This window comes from Choristoneura fumiferana, chromosome 16 (genome assembly GCF_025370935.1).
Source record: "Choristoneura fumiferana chromosome 16, NRCan_CFum_1, whole genome shotgun sequence".
In the NCBI taxonomy this organism is placed as follows: domain Eukaryota; kingdom Metazoa; phylum Arthropoda; class Insecta; order Lepidoptera; family Tortricidae; genus Choristoneura; species Choristoneura fumiferana.
In genome coordinates this window covers 18,639,125-18,658,432 of record NC_133487.1, presented here as the reverse complement: position 1 = coordinate 18,658,432, position 19,308 = coordinate 18,639,125, and the positions used below count along the sequence as shown (strand labels likewise).

Here is a 19,308-nt window from a genome sequence, read left to right as displayed (position 1 = left end):
AATGTGATCACACAATACCTACACCTGTGCCTGAGGCTTTGGACATTTTACGTCAATAATAAATGCAGATTGAAAGTAGTTCTTAAGTTCCCAATTCGCAGTGGGCTCACGTGAGAATTATGGACCACGCCTTTTTATTTTGAGAGGAGATACAGACCTCCTCGACCTTCGACCTATATGAATCCCACTGTAAGGCCTGTGTGTGTGGGTCATACAGGTCGGAGTGTTGATGTTGTTCAATGAATTTGTAGGTAGTAGTTAAATTGAATATGTAAATTTAACAAAAAGTTATCACAGCTCTTCTTTAACAAAAAAAAAGTACCTACTCGTACATACTAGACGAGGCATTCGTTTTATCCCAATTTATATTTCAATGTTATAAGTTATCCGAAGGTATCTCAACGTTTGTAAATTATGTTTGTTTTTCTATTTTTGTACAATAAACAGTTTACGTATTCGTACATACTAGATAACTGGGAAAATTTTGAGAGATTTTGTATACTTTTGAGCTCTATTCCGCATACAATTTTAATAGACGAACTGTTATGTCGTATGGGCGGATGGAGCTAGAGTTGATATAGTTTTGTTTATATCGTTTTAAGATCGGTTTTATTTATACCCATAAAAGAGCCTAAGGTTTATCTTTTGAAAGCTTGCAGGCATCTCAAATATCGTGTTAATAATGGCTTGGGAGAAAAGTACACATTTTGATACACAACAAGAGGCCGATAAAGCGAACTTTGGACTACAAAAGATAGCAAACGTAGTGAGGTAATGTTTTAAAATTTGGTAAGTAAACAATGCTTACTTTAGCTATAGGTACAGAGATAAGCATTAGGGTTGTCTACAAAAAAAGATTGCACAGATACTCGTCAATTATTATAAGGAAGTTGCCTACAAAGCTAAATACCTAACAAAGTACGATGGCTAAAAAACAAAATATCTTAGAAGCTCTATAAAGCATGTTACTTCTAAGATATTTTGCTTTTCCTGCTTATAAGCAGGATATCTCAAATGTAAGATAACTAAAACAATGTTAATAAAATTGCTTCTGACGCTTTACAGGCCGCTGTTGCTCACTTCGCTCGCTCGGGTCGCGCGCTGTAGAGTCGCAGTTCTTCTTAACCACTCTTCCTCGCTTCGCTTGCCGTTGTATGTGTACCTAACGAATACGTAATAATAGTTTGCAGGCACTTTAATTAAAAAGCAATTTGTCTAGACAAGACATACCTACAACTGATCAGTGGAAAATGGTCATAATATTTAAAAAAAAAATCATCTCACCAGGATCTCTTCAACTAATTATACTTAACCTGCTAAAATAATTGAAATCTTAGGATTTCATGAAAAAATATATCAAATTTAATTTTAATGTTCGCAACTTATAAATCAGTTTGAAGTCGGTGCCAAGTCTAAGAGGTAGTGGGTATGTAGGTTTGGTACACACCTAAAGGGCTACTACGAAATTCGAAAATCGATGTTCGCATCGTAACATCCCTCTTACTCTCGTAATTAATAATATAAGTGTCGGCGGAACGGTACAATACGAACTATGATTTTCGATTTTCGTAGTAGCCCTGCTGCTAGGGCTGCCACATTACGATGGAGTGGGCGAGCGTCGGTGCGGGATCTTACTGAGCCACAGGCAGAACAGTATATTAGCGCACATAGAAATATATTTTAATTTATTTCTGTGGTAGTGCATTTTATATTTATTTTAATAACACTAATAATAATTAAACTTAATAATAATAATGCGGCCGTTATTAAAGTAGTTAGTAAACGGCAGTTAATTTTGTTTAACTGGCCCTGTCTGTTACTATGCTCATTGCTGGAAGCGCATCGATATTCTCACGATATTTTTTGTGTTTCGCCAATCTACCCTCATGTGTTTTTGTGTACTTTTAGTTTTATATACTTTGTTTTTACCGTACAATATAGTTAAAGTATCCCTCCCTTTTTGTATTTTTATATCAAGCTTAAAAATGTATTTCTCTGTAAGCAATTTTGTAAAAATCTTTTGAGAAATAAATATCCTAAACCATAAACCATAATAAATCTATCTATTTAGCGTTAGCGTAGTGGTGATAGTTGGGATTCTATGTGTTCTTACAGTGTGCAGATGGAGGAGTTGCATGTAGGTACACACTTTGTAGCACAGACGTACATATAGCTATCGTGACGTAGCGGGTGAGAAAAGTGCCTGATTGTTTATACCTGTACGCCCTATTTTTCGCTTTTTTTGTAATTTTGGTTTTTTGTGCGATTTAATAATAATAAAAAAATCCGATTGCGACACATCCCTAAATAAATGTTATTTTTTGATAGATGACGAGCAATATGTATATGACGGATATGATTAATGTATTAGAATTTGACCTTGAATAATAAACTATGTTGTTCCCAATTGCGTTCAATAAACGGTTTCTTTGCAGACGAAGCCGCGGGCTACAGTTAGTCACATCGATCACTTTGTGATTTCACCATCCGGCACAAAAATGATTGGAAAGAAAGTATCGGACAACCTCCTGGTGACCTCAGAGCAGGCAGTAATAAACCAACAAAAAGATGGAAAACCCCCGACTTTGTGACTTCAAAGTTCAATATCTCAAAAACGGCTGAACCGATTTTGATGAAACATATCTAAGAACCATCGCTAGAAAACCTGCTTGCAAATAAAAGGAATCGCATTCAAATCGGTTCACCCGTTTAAGAGATACGGTGCCACAGACAGATACAAACACACACAGAGACACACATAGCGGTCAAACTATAACACCCATTTTTTGCGTCGGGGTTAAAAATAGAAAATAGAAAAGTTTATAACAAAAATAGAACTGACTACAAAAAACCGATGAAAATATTTTTCTACCAGTCTGAAGTCGGTGCTTCAAAAAAAATCAAAATCATTTATTCAGTAAATAGGCCGCAATGGGCACTTTTACACGTCATTTTTTAAACTACCAGTGCTTTCGGAAAGACCATCATTGCCAAGAAGAATGCGCCGCAAGAAACTTGGCAGAAAGTCATTTTTTCAACACAAAATAATTACAAATAAAATACTTAAAAACTACAGTATACAAGCCAGCACTCTACACCTCACTACGAGCCAGCAGGAGTGGACCTATAATCGTCTACCTCACCACAACTATACGAGTATATTGGGCTTCAATCACTCCTGCTGGCTCGTGCTGAGGCACCGACTTCAGACTGGTAGAAAAATATTTTCATGGTTTTTTGTAGTCGGTTTTATTTTTTTTGCCCTATTTCACGTAGCTACAAGTAACAATTTACAAGCGGTAAGTAGTCTTTGTTTAACAGTATGTATTGAAAAGAGACTACCGCTTGTAAATAGTAACTTGTGCCTTTGTGAAATGGGCCTCTGAGGGCTTTTCAGCTAGATTTAAAGGTGCATGCCCAAAATGTCCAGGATAGGGAAGAGTGGCGGAGGAAAGGGAGGCCGTTGCCCAGCTGTGGGACTTATTATTTCTATTTCTATTTCATAAAAAAATTAGGTATGCTACTTATTTGTTAAAAATTGGTCAAGTGCGAGTTCAGTAAAGTTTTTTCTTAAAAATTCTTCTAATATAAGTTCTTTTTGCTGACTGTACTTTATGCCCCTGGTTACCAAAGTACTCGTCAAGACGACAAACGAGTCCAAACTCGATGTGGTCGTGTCGTTTATCACAGAGTTCCGTATGGTCACCCGCTAGCTTTATCATCAGATCAACTCCATGTTATAATAATAATGCATTGTCATCGGATTTATACATGCGTGTAAAATTTCAGCTCAATCGGTTGAAGATATCTACTTCAAATTTGAGTTGAAAGATTACACCCGAGCAAACATAGTTGCATACACTGCAAATAAATATAATGCTTGTAATAAGTTTTTGTTAAAAAATCATTTTTAATACAAGCTTTTTTTGCCGAATGTATTTTTTGTTGACTGTACTTGAATTGTCGTCTAAACTACATATCTGTACCAAATTTCAAGTCGGTACTATTAACATTGATTCAGCAGAACGTCAACAGTGAAAAGCAGCAAGGCAATAATAAAAAAACCTTTTCGTCCGAATGCTGTTGCGGGAGTCCCGTCACACTAAGACTAAAGAATATAATTGTAATTAAAACTAGAATTTCATATTATGGGTGGGTCCAACAGTGGACGTATGGCGACGATATGACGATGATGAGAGGTAATACATAAAATCACACAGAAGCAAGGTCCGCCCGGATTGCTACCACCATCTTGCTCGCTAATCCTGCCGTGAAGCAGCAGTGCTTGCACTGTTGTGTTTTGGAGAGTAAGACAGCCGGTGAAATTACTGGCACTTGAGGTATCCCATCTTAGGCCTCTAGGTTGGCAACGCATCTGCAATACCCCTGGTGTTGCAGATGTTTATGCGCAGTGGTGATCTCTTACCATCAGGAGACCCACTTGCACGATTGCCATCCAGTCGAATAAAAAAAAAATGTTAATAAATAGCGGAAGAGGGAGGCGAACAGGACGAGGAATGAAAAAAAGAAAGAAGGTCATACAGGAAGGAAGACGGTTTCAGTCTTTCGAAGAATTAGTGATCAAGGGATCCCTCATCCAAACCACATCCATGCAAAGAGTTGTCTCTGACATGGATCTTGAGAAGAAAAACACGAGTTCAAAAAGATATACTGATTTGTAAGCCATTAAAATAAATCTTAAATATTCCCAGTCTACTACATATTTTTAATTTTATCGAAAAACTAGTTTCGTTATTCTAACGGATCGTGGCGAGGAATGCTATGAATATATTTTTAGTCCAATCATGCGAAAACGCTTAATTCCATTTTGATAGAATTTAGTGTCGAGATATTTAAGTCCTGGAAAGAAATGTAAGCAAACAATTTTTGTCGCGGCTTATCCATAAGATATTAATCTTTTCACATTTCACAATTTCAATAACCAAAATGCTTTATGAATTACTTATAGATATTAAGAGGTATTAACTTTACTTTTCAAATTACAAATAAACCGAGAATACGTAACAAAACGTGCTTTATGAATTACTTAATTAATGAACTTTTCCTTTCAATTATCAGTTTTTTCATTAATTAATTTCCTTTCTTTTTTCCTTTTCAGATCCCGATTGGGGGCAACTGAGGGTGAGTACACAAAAAGTTTACGATTTAAAACCGGAACTTTTTTTTTCCAATATTAATTTGCGAAGAAACTTTTTCGTCCCGTCATCCCGTCCCCGGCTCGGGGTCGAATTTGTGACGCAATAAATATTAAGTCTGAAAGGGAAATAAATCCAAGTAATTAATTGACTTCATAGAAAGTGTATCATTATTTATATTACAAATGTGAAAATAACTCAGTCTACCTGTTACCTTTTCACACTTAAACTGAACCAATTTGAATGTCATTTTGTGTGAAGATAGTTTGAGAACTTTGGCAGGCCATAGCATAGTTTTTATTTGTGGCATCGTAGCTTTCAAATGGATGGAGCGATTTCGATGCGGTTTTTTTAAGTAAAAGCGCGTTTCTTTGTGGTAGTTCTTAGCTATGTTTTATGGAAATCGGTTTAGCAGTTTTTTGAGATGTTGAACTTTGAAATAACAATGTTAGGGTTCTTCAACTATTCTAGGTTATGAAAACTACAATTAATTTATTAAACAATGAAAATTTACAGCATTACAGTTCATACCAACGTGCTGTAAATTAAAAAAACATAAAAATAATCACATATAAAACAATAGCATATAATTTTATGATTTAAATTCGGGTTTTGTGCCGCGTACCTTGATTTTAGAGAATTTCGATATTTCGGCACAGTCGTCTCGTGATCATGGCGCATGCGCCTGTGCCGAAATATCGAGCTTGTCTAAAATCAAGATACGCGGAACAAAACCCGAATTTTAATCATAAAATTAATAATGATCGCGACAGTCTAAAACATTGAATCAGAAATAATCCATACTAATATTATAAATGCGAAAGTGTGTTTGTATGTTTGTGTGTTTGTCCGTCTTTCACGCCGTAACGGAGCGACGGATCGACGTGATTTTTGGCATAGAGATAGTTTATGGGCCCGAGAGTGACATAGGCTACTTTTAATCCCGAGGGAACAGCGCGCGATAACCGAATACCACGCGGCCGGAGCCGCGGGCAAAAGCTAGTAGTAACATAAAAAGTTATTTAGGGATTTTCATTCCTGCTTCTCTAAACCGACGGAAAACCACACCCTCCGGCCAGAAGTCGGAGTGCAGGAACATCTGCAGGTGCTTAGCCGGCACTTGGACTTTAAAAGAGCGAAAATTGGTTAGCCCTGTTAGACTGCACCGGCCCGGCTGTTAGAAATAAAATTGAATAGTCATAACTAAACTTATTGAATCAGGCGTTACTTTGCGAAGTTCATATCAATAAACTGAAACAATAACTTTAAAAGCAACCTTAAAAGCAAACAAATAAAAAAACCGGACAAGAGCGTGAAGGACATGCCCAAAAGGGGTTCCGTAGCCATTACGAAAAAAATAAGTATTTAATATTTTTAAAAGGATTTCGTACGGAATATTCCAAGTTTAGGTATATTTTATACCTTAGGCTGCTGTTTACTCTTAAACTACTAATAATTCTAAAGAAAACTTAACCGTTATAGTTAACCGTAGAGAGGACGCTCGATTTTAATGAAAATTTGCACTTTAAAGTTGAATATTTTGTAAACAAATCACTAAATCGAAAAATACTTTTAGCAACCCCCTTATGGTTTTATAAGCCCTATCCATCAATACACGGATCAGAAAAAAAATTCATCCCCACTTTACGTCTATAGGAGGTACTTACCCTAAAAAAAAAATTTTTTTTTTTTTTTATTGTACCATTTTGTCGGCATACTTTACATATTCGTGCAAAATTATAGCTTTCTAGCATTGATAGTCCCTGAGCAAAGCCGCGGACGGACAGACAGACAGACAGACGGACATGGCGAAACTATAAGGGTTCTGTTTTTGCCATTTTGGCTACGGAACCCTAGAAAGCAAGCAAGTGAGTAAAAGCACTTGCTTTAACACAATAATTACTTAATTGTTTCAGTTCAGGTACAACTAAGTTCATAATACTTACGATAAAATGTATGAAATGACAGCTATTCATCTTATTCAAATGTATCTAACAATACTTCTCAGTCCCTATAGGGCCACCCCTATCCGGGAGTTTGTGTCACCTACACTAACATGAGTTACTATGAAGTTATGGCGATTAAGATATACTTAGCAGCGGAAAAGTTTAAGAGACAAGGAAAATGTAGTCAAACTTCAAATAAAAAACGCGGAAGTGGGTCGACATTACAATTACATTATGCTCACTTAAAGCACACAGATATAAACAGTAGCTAAGTGGTTTACTATCGTTGGCCCTGTTTCTTATGGCGTAACGTTTTCCATAATTATTATTTGTCATAAAGTAATTTATTACTGAAACAGTATTTTCTGCATAATTGCTATTGAATTAAACTTACCTAACCAACTGCATTTTATAAGACGACGTTTATAATTTTATGTTTTATAATAATTACCTTAGACGGCTTTAAAAAAAACCCGATTAGTTTTTTTCGTATGTAATTTTCATGTATTTTATGTCTTTTTGTTTTGTATAATTTGAATTTTACAACGCATTGGTGTTTAACTGTATTTTTTACTCGACTACGGCAAAGCCAAAGGAAGAGTAATGATTTCAGCAGTCTATGTATTTTGTTGACAGATAAATAAATAAATATATAAATCTTACCTATAAATTCCATTTTAGATATGATTAAGTTCACATGATCCGCATTGTGCTCTCGTGAATTACGAGTATGGCTTAAGCCCTAAGTATCTCTCAATTGGACATGAAAATATCCTTTTATAAAACAATATTTTTGGTTATTTGTACTTACAATGTGATTGGGCTCTTAATATATGCGTGGAATTTCGAGACAGGTGAATTTTTAAAAATGGGTAAAATAAATTTGCAAATTATAGAAAATTTAAGTTTCAATTGTTCCTGAAATGTGGATGAATGAATTTGAATTTTACTTAGAAGGGTATTATAAGATGACACAGAACATAAATACGAAAGTAACGCTAACTGTCGGTCTGTTAACTCAAATTGCATTGCAATAACCAATTGAAGAGTGTACAAGCCATTTTTTAACAACTTGCTATTTTTTGAACATGAACTACCGTGAGACTTACTCATATTAAATGATATTGTAGCGGATAACTCACGTCTTAAACCGAGTTTAGCTCGACATGTTGCTATTGTTTATAACGTTTTAAACTTTCGTGATTTTCACTCATAGTCAAAATAGCACAAACGGGACTTTTCACGCTAACACACACGGGTAATATTTACCTCAATATTTCACGAGTAGGTAGACCACGGCCACTGTAATGTTGCCAAACGTCGAGACAAACTTTACTCGTGTGTGTTAGCGTGATAAGTCCCGTTTGTGTTGTATTTTGCTATTTTTAATTTTTATTTTGTTTTGTCTTAACTTGTACTATACAACTGTTTTGGCGAATAGCGAAAAAATGATTATTATCTTATCTTTTTTGGGTAAAAAAGTGCAACAGTTTTTATTTTCGTACTGTTACAAATGCGAGTACTGTGCAAGCACATTAAGTATTTCGGGCACGCGCCAACTGGTCGCAGCGTGTTATACGACGACGGTTTGATTGTTTGTTTACTTGCTTTGGAACCTCATGGTTAGAGCAGACTGGCAGCTACACACGACATCTATAAACCGTCGGAAATATCTGTGCACCTAGATGTACAAAATGTGTCACTACCTACTTTCTGGACAATGACCACAATCCCGAATAGAGTGTCTTCGCTGGAATGTTCTTATATTGTAAACTAGCTTTGTCCGCGACTTCGTCTGCGCGGATCTAGGTTATCGCGCGGTGGTGCCCTCGACCGGAATAAAAGGTAGGTATCCTATGTTGATCCTTGGGGTTTACCAAATTTCATCAAAATCGTTTCAGTGGTTTCGACGTGAAAGCGTAACCGACAGACAGATACACAGGCAGACAGACAGAGTCTTTCGCATTATAATATACAGGGATATAGGGATTATTTGATTTGATATAAGTATGTAAAAAAATAAAATCAAATATCCGCGGTAGTATTAAGGTTACCGACATAGCCCGAAGAATAGGGTATTATTATTTTGACTATCTTTAGAAATAATATCTTTCTAGTGAACTAAAAGAATTTCCTTGCTCACCCGCGACCTTATGATAGCTAAGCTTATGCAAGATATGCGTGTTCATGCAGTTCCTCCACCCCTGACGCCTGATTCAATAAATTATTAAATATCTTTCTATCATTCATCATCTTTCTTACTGTGAATTTAGAAAGTAATTTCGCATATAAATTCCGAAACACTCAGAGGTGCGAGCCCGGGTTTGAACCCACAATCCTCTGCTTCAGAGGCCATAGATCAAACCACTGGGCCACCACGGCTTGATACTCGAAATATATCATTCATCATCATTATGCTCGAAAAACATCACATTAAGGAACCAAACCATTACTTTGCTCACCCGTGGGTGATTGAGACATATGGACCTCCGCAAAGTAACGCCTGATTCGATAAACGTCACATTGCTTGGCATTAGAATGAAAATATTCGTAATTTGATTTTGGATAGTTTATAAGGAGAAAATAACACTCCAATTATTTTGTCTTTCTGTAGCCCAGTCTAAACAGACTCGCAAAGGCTCCAGAAATAATGAAAAAGAAAAATGAAAAATGTTTATTTCACTAAAACAACATTGTTACATAAATTAAGGGTATAATGCTTTGAATAACTAAATCGCCTAGCAAGCTTTCAGTAAATTAATTAAAACGCTATCTAAACAACAAAAGCTTCGTTTATTTTGAGTCAAATTTTGCTCAAATACGAGTAACTATTCAAAGTTAGTTGTAGGTACGTTGATAATATGCAAAGTTACGTCTAAAATCTCATTTCAAAATAGTTTGCTTTGTATTTTAAGGTTTTAAATACACATTTCCATTAAAACAAAAAGTAGCTTAGTGGCGTAGTTGGGTTATATTTCGAGAGTCAATTAGTGTTCAGACTCAAATTTCATTATAAAATTAGAAATATATCGTTTATTGTTTAAGTTGCTTAGGATATTATCACTGAAACTTCGGTAAATACATTTTATTCTATTTTATCTTTTTTTCCACAATAACTAAATTCTTTCTGCACAAAAGTCAGTTACGTGGTCAGGTTCGGATTATCCCTGATTACTTTGTAGTATGTAAAAAATACAAGGTATAGAAAACTTGCTGTTTAAAACATGGATTGAATGTTCTAATATGATATCCATGCATGCAAACATAAAAAAATTAGGACATTGATAAACTATTTTTTTCTACATTTCCCGTTGTTCCAAAATACACCATCTTTTCGTGGTCACACTTATTAAGTATATTTTAAACAAAAAAAAGAGTCAAACCTCCTGTAAATCCTTTTTTAACTATAAGCAACTTTGAAATAGGACTGCGTCAATATAAACGTATATGTTTATCGCAAGTCATAATATTTATCTATAATTAATGTAATAAAGGTTCAGTTAGATTTGCGTCAAAGATCGAGCGTCATTTTCGTTACGGTTGCGACTTGGTAAGTATTGGGTAAATAAATATAATGTTTTACTGGTGCTGTGTCATTTGCAGTTAAGTTATGCAATATTGATTTCATTTGCTTCAAATCTATAGGATATTTACTACAGAGCCGCGAAAGTAAGAGCTTTTCAATTTCGTGGTCATCATTTTCGTGGTCCTATGGGCCACGAACTGATTAAAGACCACGAAAAAGATGATTTTCCCTACAAGTAGAAAAAATACAGAACACTTTATAGAATTTTCTGCTTTTTACAGTGTATCGTTTATGCCGTTATTGATTTAATTATTTAAACGAAGAATGGTTGACCGTCAACAACATTTGCTCCAGGTGTGGTTATAGGAATTATGACCAGTGCGTCGCCAATTTTGTTAACTGGCGAGAGGTTCAATTATTTTGCCCTGAATGTACGTGTGAAATGTATATATCTAAATATTAAAGAAACTTCGTCATTTAGAGGAGCATTTGTTTGTAACATAATTTCGTTTCCGGTTTACGTACCTGCACGGGGGGAAGGTATTGAAAACTGTTTGGTTTGTGAGTTGAAGTTATTAATCTTACTTTAATTAAGTAATTTCTAGATAGTATACAATTTGAAGTCGTCATTTTCGTGGTCAAGTTTTAATTTTTTTTTATATAGATATCGATTGTCTATTCTGTTGATACCTGATTAATTAAATAATGCTTATTCGTTTTCTCATTATGATCAGATTTTTCATTCAAATAGTACAATTATAGATTTTAAATTAAACAAAATGTTATTTTCGTGGTCTCGATGCTCATTTTCGTTACCCCGTTAAAATTGGATTTTTGCTTTTTTTAACCAAAATAACTTTATCGATCTCTTATAATATAAAGCATCTTATCGGTACATATCCTTATGTTCAAAAAAACAGACCACATCAAAATGTGTGTTTTTATTTCTGTAACATTTTCTCTTACACCTCAAATAATTACCCAGTTATATCTAGATATTGACCATCCTTAGTGCACTCTATCCGCAATTCACGGATTATCCACTAAAAGGATTCGTGGAATATCCAAGAGACAACAACAGTGACAGAGTTTTAGACAAAACCGACCGACTTCAAAAAAGGAGGAGGTTATCAATTTGGTTGTATTTTTTTATGTTTGTTACCTCAGAACTCTGTCATTTATGGGCCAATTAGATTTTTTTTTGTAGATAGTTTAAGAATGCCTTCGATTAGGTACCATAAGCACCAACCACCCAAACCAGACCAAATTAGGATGGTTGGATCACAAGGAAACCGAGGGAAATCTTCAATCTCTCTACGAGTAAATCTTCTTTTTGTAATTTTATTTTATTTTACTTATTATTGTTTCATTATTATTATTGTCGTTATTGAATTTACTGCTACTTTTTTATTTTATTTTTAAATCATCTTGTACAAATTTCCACGCATTATATATGTTTATAGGTATTTTATAATTCTTATATTTGTCATGATATATACATATCTATAATATAATATATAGTTTTTTCTTTTCACTCAATAATTACGCGTTCAGTTACGTGGGTGCACACTCTTTGGGGTTCAGCTGAAAACCAGCGCTGCAGCTCTGGTCAGGGCTACTCACATGCTAGTTGGGTATTTTGTTATCACACTACAGCACAATGTCTCTAATTTTTCTCTCTTCTTCTATTTATGTTTTTACTGTTTTGTTGTGATGTAGTGTGTTTTTGTTGTCAATAAATATGGTAATTTGGATATAAATTTAGTAGCAATTCGTGCATTTGCTCTTGAAAATCATCATTTGGTGATGTGGAACTGATTATGAAGATCACATTTGACCATCAGAGCTACTACTCAATAACAAGTACGTCACGGGTTGAATTTCAATTACTTTAACACAGTTGCTAAGCAATTTATGCTCATCGTAAAGCATATGGTGAAATGGAATGGGTGGTGAAGTACCAGGACTCCTCAATAATGAACGTCCCTGCAGCAAAAAAAGCAATCTTTCGTAAAAGGCTACGAGCAGTTGACATTATAAAAAATTTAACAAATAATTTAACCGACCACAAAAAACCATGAAAATAATTTTCTACCAGTCTGAAGTCGGTGCCTCAGCACGAGCCAGCAGGAGTGTTTGAAGCCCAAATGAAATGAAATGAAATATTTATTTGCTAAAGCAAATAATAGTGCTTTAGCACTATGTGGATAAATGCGATGTTGGAATTTCTTATAAGGTATTAACTGATAAAAGTGTCAATAGTGCTAGCTGCCCTCTAACAGTAGGCATGCAAAATGCATCTAGGCACAGATCTAGGTTATAAAATTAATAAAGATCAAATATAAAAACTGCAAAATGTCATACATAATCGAAAACAAAATTATCATTATATAGTATGTAGGTGAGGTAGACGACTATAGATCCAATCCTGCTGGCTCGTGCTGAGGCACATGGTACCTACATACCATCAGCCAAATAAGTAGTCTATCAACTTTTAAACAAGTTCCTATCAAATGAATATGTGGCTAAAGTCGAACTTTCAAGTTGACAGACATGTCTGTTGGCATTATTGTTTTGTGACATGCAAACTATTATCAACTTTAGGGTGGTAGGCCACATATTTGGCTGATGGTACAACAAGCAAAATTTGATCGGTCCTTGAACAAATAAATAAAAACCACGCATTGTCCCTATTACGTAATGTCCAGTGATTAGTTTCTATTCAATGATAATTACTGATTACTTGGATTAGCACTGTTGGTGTTCTATTTGAGTGACCTGACCCGGGATTAAGGGCTGTAATCTTAATATTTGTTCTAGTAATGGGCACAGGCTGGGGCGGTCAGTATTTGCATCAGAATTGAATTGTAATTGGATTGTCTAGAATCCGGGCTACCTATGGTTACGTTAATTATGTCTATGTATAACTCTTCATCGTAACTAATATAAACCAACTGTAAATGTGGCTATGGGGGGCCACATCTCTCGAAGAACAGATAACCGTTGCGGGAGAAAAGTTCTCGAGTGGCGACCACGAACCGGAAGACGAAGCGTTTGCAGGCCTCCCACTAGGACTGACGATAATGTGAGAATTGCGGGCAACCGGTGGATGCAAGCGGCGAGTTGTCGTTCAGCTGTGGACGTCTCCCGGCTGATGATGACGATGTAAATCAACTATAAACTAAACTAAATAATATCTATTATTTATTGCTTACCTTGGAATTCTTTCTCTATGTTTCTCTGTTTACTGTATTGCTTACTAAATTTTACAGTTCCTGCGTCTTTTTTGATTCATGGTATAAATATATTAGGAGGTACCTAATACATAAAATGCAGGAAAGTTACAATGTAAAAGGTTAATTCTTGTCAATTATAGAATAACAAGCCTTTGGCTTTTGCTTCGTAGAAGAATAATTAATGCCTTTTGTTCTCACTTTGAAGAAAAAAATAATCCAGTTTAAATAGGTTAATGTATATAACCTCGATGTTCAAATGGACTTATGCGGGTGAAAAATAGAAAAGAAATTGGATAAAATTATATTTAAATAGAATTCGCGAGAAAAGATGAAGCGAGTTTGAATTACTTAATAGGGAAAGTAATGTCTGATCTTAAAGTTAAGTTACGCAATTCACAGGCAAGTTACCTTTGGCTTGTGTTAGCGCTAAATTTTAAGTGTCGCTTTACAATTTTATCATGACATGACATGTATGTATAATGTTTGTGGGCATTTCTATTTACTTACCATTGTACCCTGAGTTTATCTCTCCGATTTCAACAAAATTTGGGAGGTAGTAGACTCAGTCCATGATTCCGAGCTGAAAAAACAGGGTCTCCAGGTGTGTGATAAATAAATATTATATGTCCGTTTTGTTGCGAAAATTATTAAGAAAAACTCGTCAGGATTGGTGATTCATAGAAAAAAATATCTATAAGTTTAAATAAGATCTATAAGTTTTGCCTAGGCTACTTTTTAATAAAACTTACCGTTTTTGAAAAAAAAAAACAAAAACCTCAAATTTTGACCTTTGACCCCGAATATTTTTTTTAGCACACATGGGATCACAATCATCATCATCCTGGGCACAGAACTTTTGACACTTTATTCCTAACGGTGTAACCAAGGTCTACACCAAAATTCAGCTTTGTCGGAATTTATGTAATTTGACCACTACTTTTATTACTAAATTGTCCGGATTATTGAACAAAGCTGCGGGTAAAAAATGGTACAAAATTTTATGTTAGAACCCTTATACTTTTTATAATTCCAATAGTACGAACCTGATCAGTAGGATTAATAGAGCCCTTAACCGTGCTACCTTGAAACAGATAAGCCTCGAAGCCCTAACAGAAGCCAAATTTAATCTCTCGCATATACGATAACGGGGAGCTCTACATCAGTATCAACTTACTTAATTATCGCCATCACGTCCCTACTGGACAGTGACGTACACACATTGAGAGGTCAATGTCAGCGACAGACGTGACCAGCCTTCTTATCCTCATAGACTCATCCACCATCCTGAACCAAACGGCCTTAAGATCCATTTATGATACAACAATGAACCATAAAGATTTTGACCAGTATAAAATAGGAAGCATGATCGTCACCAGCATCATTCATCAAGCAACAATCCAACATGAAGTTCCTGATTCTTTCTTTCATGGTTGCCGCAGTTTGCGCTGAACTGCCTCGCTTTAGACCAGCGAGGTTTCGGTTTCAGAGGCAAGAGCTAGCTCCTACTACAGACGCACCAGCAGAATCAACAACCGAATTTGCTGGTTATGCTGCTTCGGGATGGAAACCTGCAGGAGAACCGTTCACTCTTCCTAAACAAGAAGCGGCCCCAATGGATTCCTATGGACCACCTGAAAGCGGTCCTTATCCTGCATCAGGATGGAAGCCAGCTGGTGAACCTTTCACATTACCCAATGAGCAAGCACCGCCAGCCAACAGTTACGGAACCCCTGATAATACATACGGGGCACCTGACAACACATATGGAGCACCAACCACAGATGCAACAACAACTGAAGCTACTGAGAATCCTCAAGCGGAAAAACTGGAAGGACCAGTGGAAGTACAGAAGAGCATTGGAACGTATTACGTTTTACTGCCAAATGGTCAGTTGCAGCAAGTGAAGTTTGTGACGGAGAATGATGTCCAGAACATGAGGTATACGGCGAGGTTGCAGCTCCAGAACCGTGCTCCGCTTTTCGTCTTCAGACCTTAGGTGATTCAATTATGCTGTTAAACAAATAAATGATCCAGTTAAAACAGTTAGTGTATTCATGTGACTTGTATACATTAAGTAATTTTATATTACCAAGTACGAGTATATATTTTATGCTAAGCTGAAACATACGATTAAACACTGACCTTTACATTTAAACCGACAATAACATGTGTTTATATATATATTTTTAGCTCAAAACATATCACTCTGGTCATTTTGAACACTAATCATAGTAATCACGTCACGTCACGTCACGCAGTGTTAAGATTTTCTGTTGTTTTCATCATTTTCAACCGACTTCAAAAAAGGAGGAGGTTCTCAATTCGTCTGTATGTTTTTTTTTGTGTGCTGGTTACGCGATAATTCCGCCAATTGTGGGCCGAATTTCAAAATTATTTTTTTGTTCGAAAGGACATACTGCCGAGTTGCTCCCATTGACACCAAGTCAGGATCTGATGACGGGATTCTAGAGAAATCGAGAGCATCCCTCTAATTTTTAAAGCACACCTGTAGCGATTTTGGCATTTTTAACACCAAGTCAAGTTTGAACATGAAACTACCGTGAGACTCACTCATATTAAATGACATTGTAACGGATAACTCATGTCTTAAACCGAGTTTAGCTCGACAAATTTCGGGCTATTTCGTAGCCCTTCTTCTTCTTCTTGAGTGTGCGTGTTGCGGCAGCCGCCGAGTCGCGTTCGCGTGCTCCTGAGAAGAAGGGCTACGAAATAGCCCGAAATATGACGAGCTAAACTCGGTTTAAGACGTGAGTTATCCATTACAATGTCATTTAATATTACCCTGTCAAGTATTTACATTAAAAAAGTATCATTTGGTCAACTGGACCTGTTAAAAAGACCGTAAGACGCCTATAGATACTCGTGTCAGTTTCTAAATCGTGTACACGAAAAACGGGTCGGTATTTCCATGTTGGTATTATCCGGACCAGTAAAGAGTGTCACCCAAAACAATGCAATTAAATATTCAAATTTTATATTACCATTACATACAATGAAAGGTTTAGCACAGCCGATACTCGGCTGCCTCATTATAGCAGGGAATCTTTGGCATTAACGACCTCATTTATAATAGAGACGCGGTTTAATTGCTCTTGCCGCGCGCGCGTCTGTGTCCCCTAGGTCCACCACTCGCTGATTTATAGTCTCGCCGTTTTATGACTTTTTTAAAGGCTTGATAGGATTTATAATGAGATAATCCTAATAGCTTGTAAGGATGTTCAATTTGAGATGGGATATAATTACTCATAAATAAGACAAAAACATAAACATATAAATAGCGCATACACAATTCTGGAAGTGTGTATGTGTCGGCGGCCGATCGTAAAATCCGCCAGATCACGAAAATCCTAGACATATTGTGAAATGGCACTGTTTCATAATATGCCTAAAAATTGGCCAGGCATATCACGATGTGCCTGAAAAACAATACGGCAGATCGATTAGAGCAACGCATTCGTCGATATTTCTAGCTCTATACCGGGCAAATCGTGATATGCCGAAAAAAATAAAAATTTAGGTACGACGAGCGGAATGAATTGTGACCACAACGCACGAGCCGAGCGAGCGAAGCGAGCGTGCCGTGGCAGCGGCCGGCGAAGTGCCAGAACCGATATGCTGGCAGCGTTTCATGATATGCCTAGGAATTATATGATCTGCCTAAACTGGCCAAATCAGGAAACGCCGGCAATTCATAATATGCCTAGGAATTTCATGATCTGCCTAAACGCCACCAGGCAAATCGTTAAACGGTGAGTTTTAAACGATATGGCGGATGTCCCTTAGTCAATTCATGAAATGGTGCCATTTCACGATTTGCCTAGGAATTTCGTGATCTGGTGGATTTTACGATCGGCCGCCGACATATTATTATGCACTAAGTATTTTCATGCCGCTGACTTAAGCCGAGTTTAGACTTGCAAGAAAAATCGTGCAAGTTGAATTACATTGCGGCGCTCGATTGGCCACCACAAACTCGTTGGCTTCGCGGCCGGCAATAGACGGCGCAGCGCTGATTTTCTGCCAGAACCGTCTGTGAATCACGGAACTAAAACTTTTTATTAATTTTGGGTACATTTCTAAGACTTTTGATTTGGATGTGGTACATAATGTAGTGGCGGTCTCCAATAGAAAGTTGATTGTTGATAAAGAAGCAACAGCAAATTAAAACTCTGCGAGGACGAAGTTGCGGATAAACTAGATAATCTATTTCCCATATGTCTCCCTCCATTTTTAACAGGTAGCCTCAAAGTTCTCGGAGTCATTGTACATTGTACGAGTTAAATAATCGTTTCTGGGTTCAATACGGCAGATAATACGCTCTTGGGGCAATTTATTGAAGGAGCCTCTAAAATTCCGATACAAGGATATAGAACCGGATTGCGCTATCTAGCGCTTATAGAGAGCTTCTTTTGTGAACTGAATGATGCTTGGACTATTAGCAACCCTACTGATACTCGTATCATAAATGGGAGTCTCTCTCTCTCTCTCTCTCTCTCTCTGTGTGTGTGTGCGTGTGCCGGATTGATATATTATAATAGATAACTTTTTATCCCGATATTTTTTTTACAACATCTACGGGAAGAGATGGGTCAGTCCTATCAGGTCCTATCCTTAAACAAGGCACCTCACGCACTATACTTGGTTTGAATAGGTATTTAACTAAATGTAAAAAAACGCCGCCAAAAAAGACAACTAAAAAGGTAAAAATAATTATGCACTCGTCTGTGAATCTGCGAAGAATTCGTTTTATCCCTATTCCGCGGGGACTATGCTGATTTCCCGCAAAGTTAGCCTAAGTTTTTAAACATTTTACTTATCTAGGATTTAAAACATTTTACTTATCTATCATCGTAATACAAACTAGACTAGTGTATTTCAATACAGAAGTGTAAAATTTTAGATAGGTAGTATAATGTGGGGAGTTTTAATATTTAAGAGACCAATTGACGTTGTGTTTAACCCCCGACGCAAAAAGAGGGGGGTTGACCGTTATGTGTGTCTGTATGTCTGTATGTCTGTCTGTGGCACCGCAGCTCTTAAAAGGGTGGACCGATTTGAATTCAGTTTTTTTTTATTTCAAAGCAGGTTTTCTAGCGATGGTTCTTAGACATGTTTTATCAAAATCGGTACAGCCATTTCAAGATTATCAGCTATTTTGTTCGCTGCGGTAGGAATCGTAGACGCATAATGGATATTTACTTTACTTTCAAACATATTTGGGACCGAAAATTTAAAACAACTATGTATGCTATATACCTAACTATGCAAGATTATGGCATTCTCGGCCTGATGCTGCAGCCAGGATATCCAACACACTAGTACAAAAAATATATACTAAAGTTTAAAACACATGAAATAAAAAAAAATAAAAAAACCCCTGACACTAAAAAACGCCGGCAAAAATAAAAAAAATGCCCGAAAAA

The 19,308-nt window shown here is 36.3% G+C and overlaps 2 protein-coding genes across 2 annotated transcripts in view; both read left to right on the top strand.

The window, feature by feature from the left end:
- gogo (thrombospondin-1 like protein golden goal) overlaps positions 1–19,308 on the top strand; it is a 533,136-nt gene that overhangs the window by 182,729 nt on the left and 331,099 nt on the right. The window contains exon 3 of the mRNA XM_074099288.1: positions 5,120–5,142. The gene's annotated coding sequence lies outside the window, so the exon portion shown is untranslated. The remainder of the gene's footprint in view (positions 1–5,119; positions 5,143–19,308) is intronic.
- LOC141436165 (uncharacterized) lies at positions 15,243–15,906 on the top strand. Its single transcript, XM_074099046.1, has one exon. It carries the CDS (start codon positions 15,267–15,269, stop codon positions 15,858–15,860), a length of 594 nt encoding a protein of 197 aa, XP_073955147.1. The 5' UTR covers positions 15,243–15,266; the 3' UTR covers positions 15,861–15,906.

Coding starts and splice junctions, on each gene's coding strand:
- LOC141436165 (XM_074099046.1), top strand. CDS start 15,267: ATGAAGTTCCTGATTCTTTCTTTCATGGTTGCCGCAGTTTGCGCTGAA.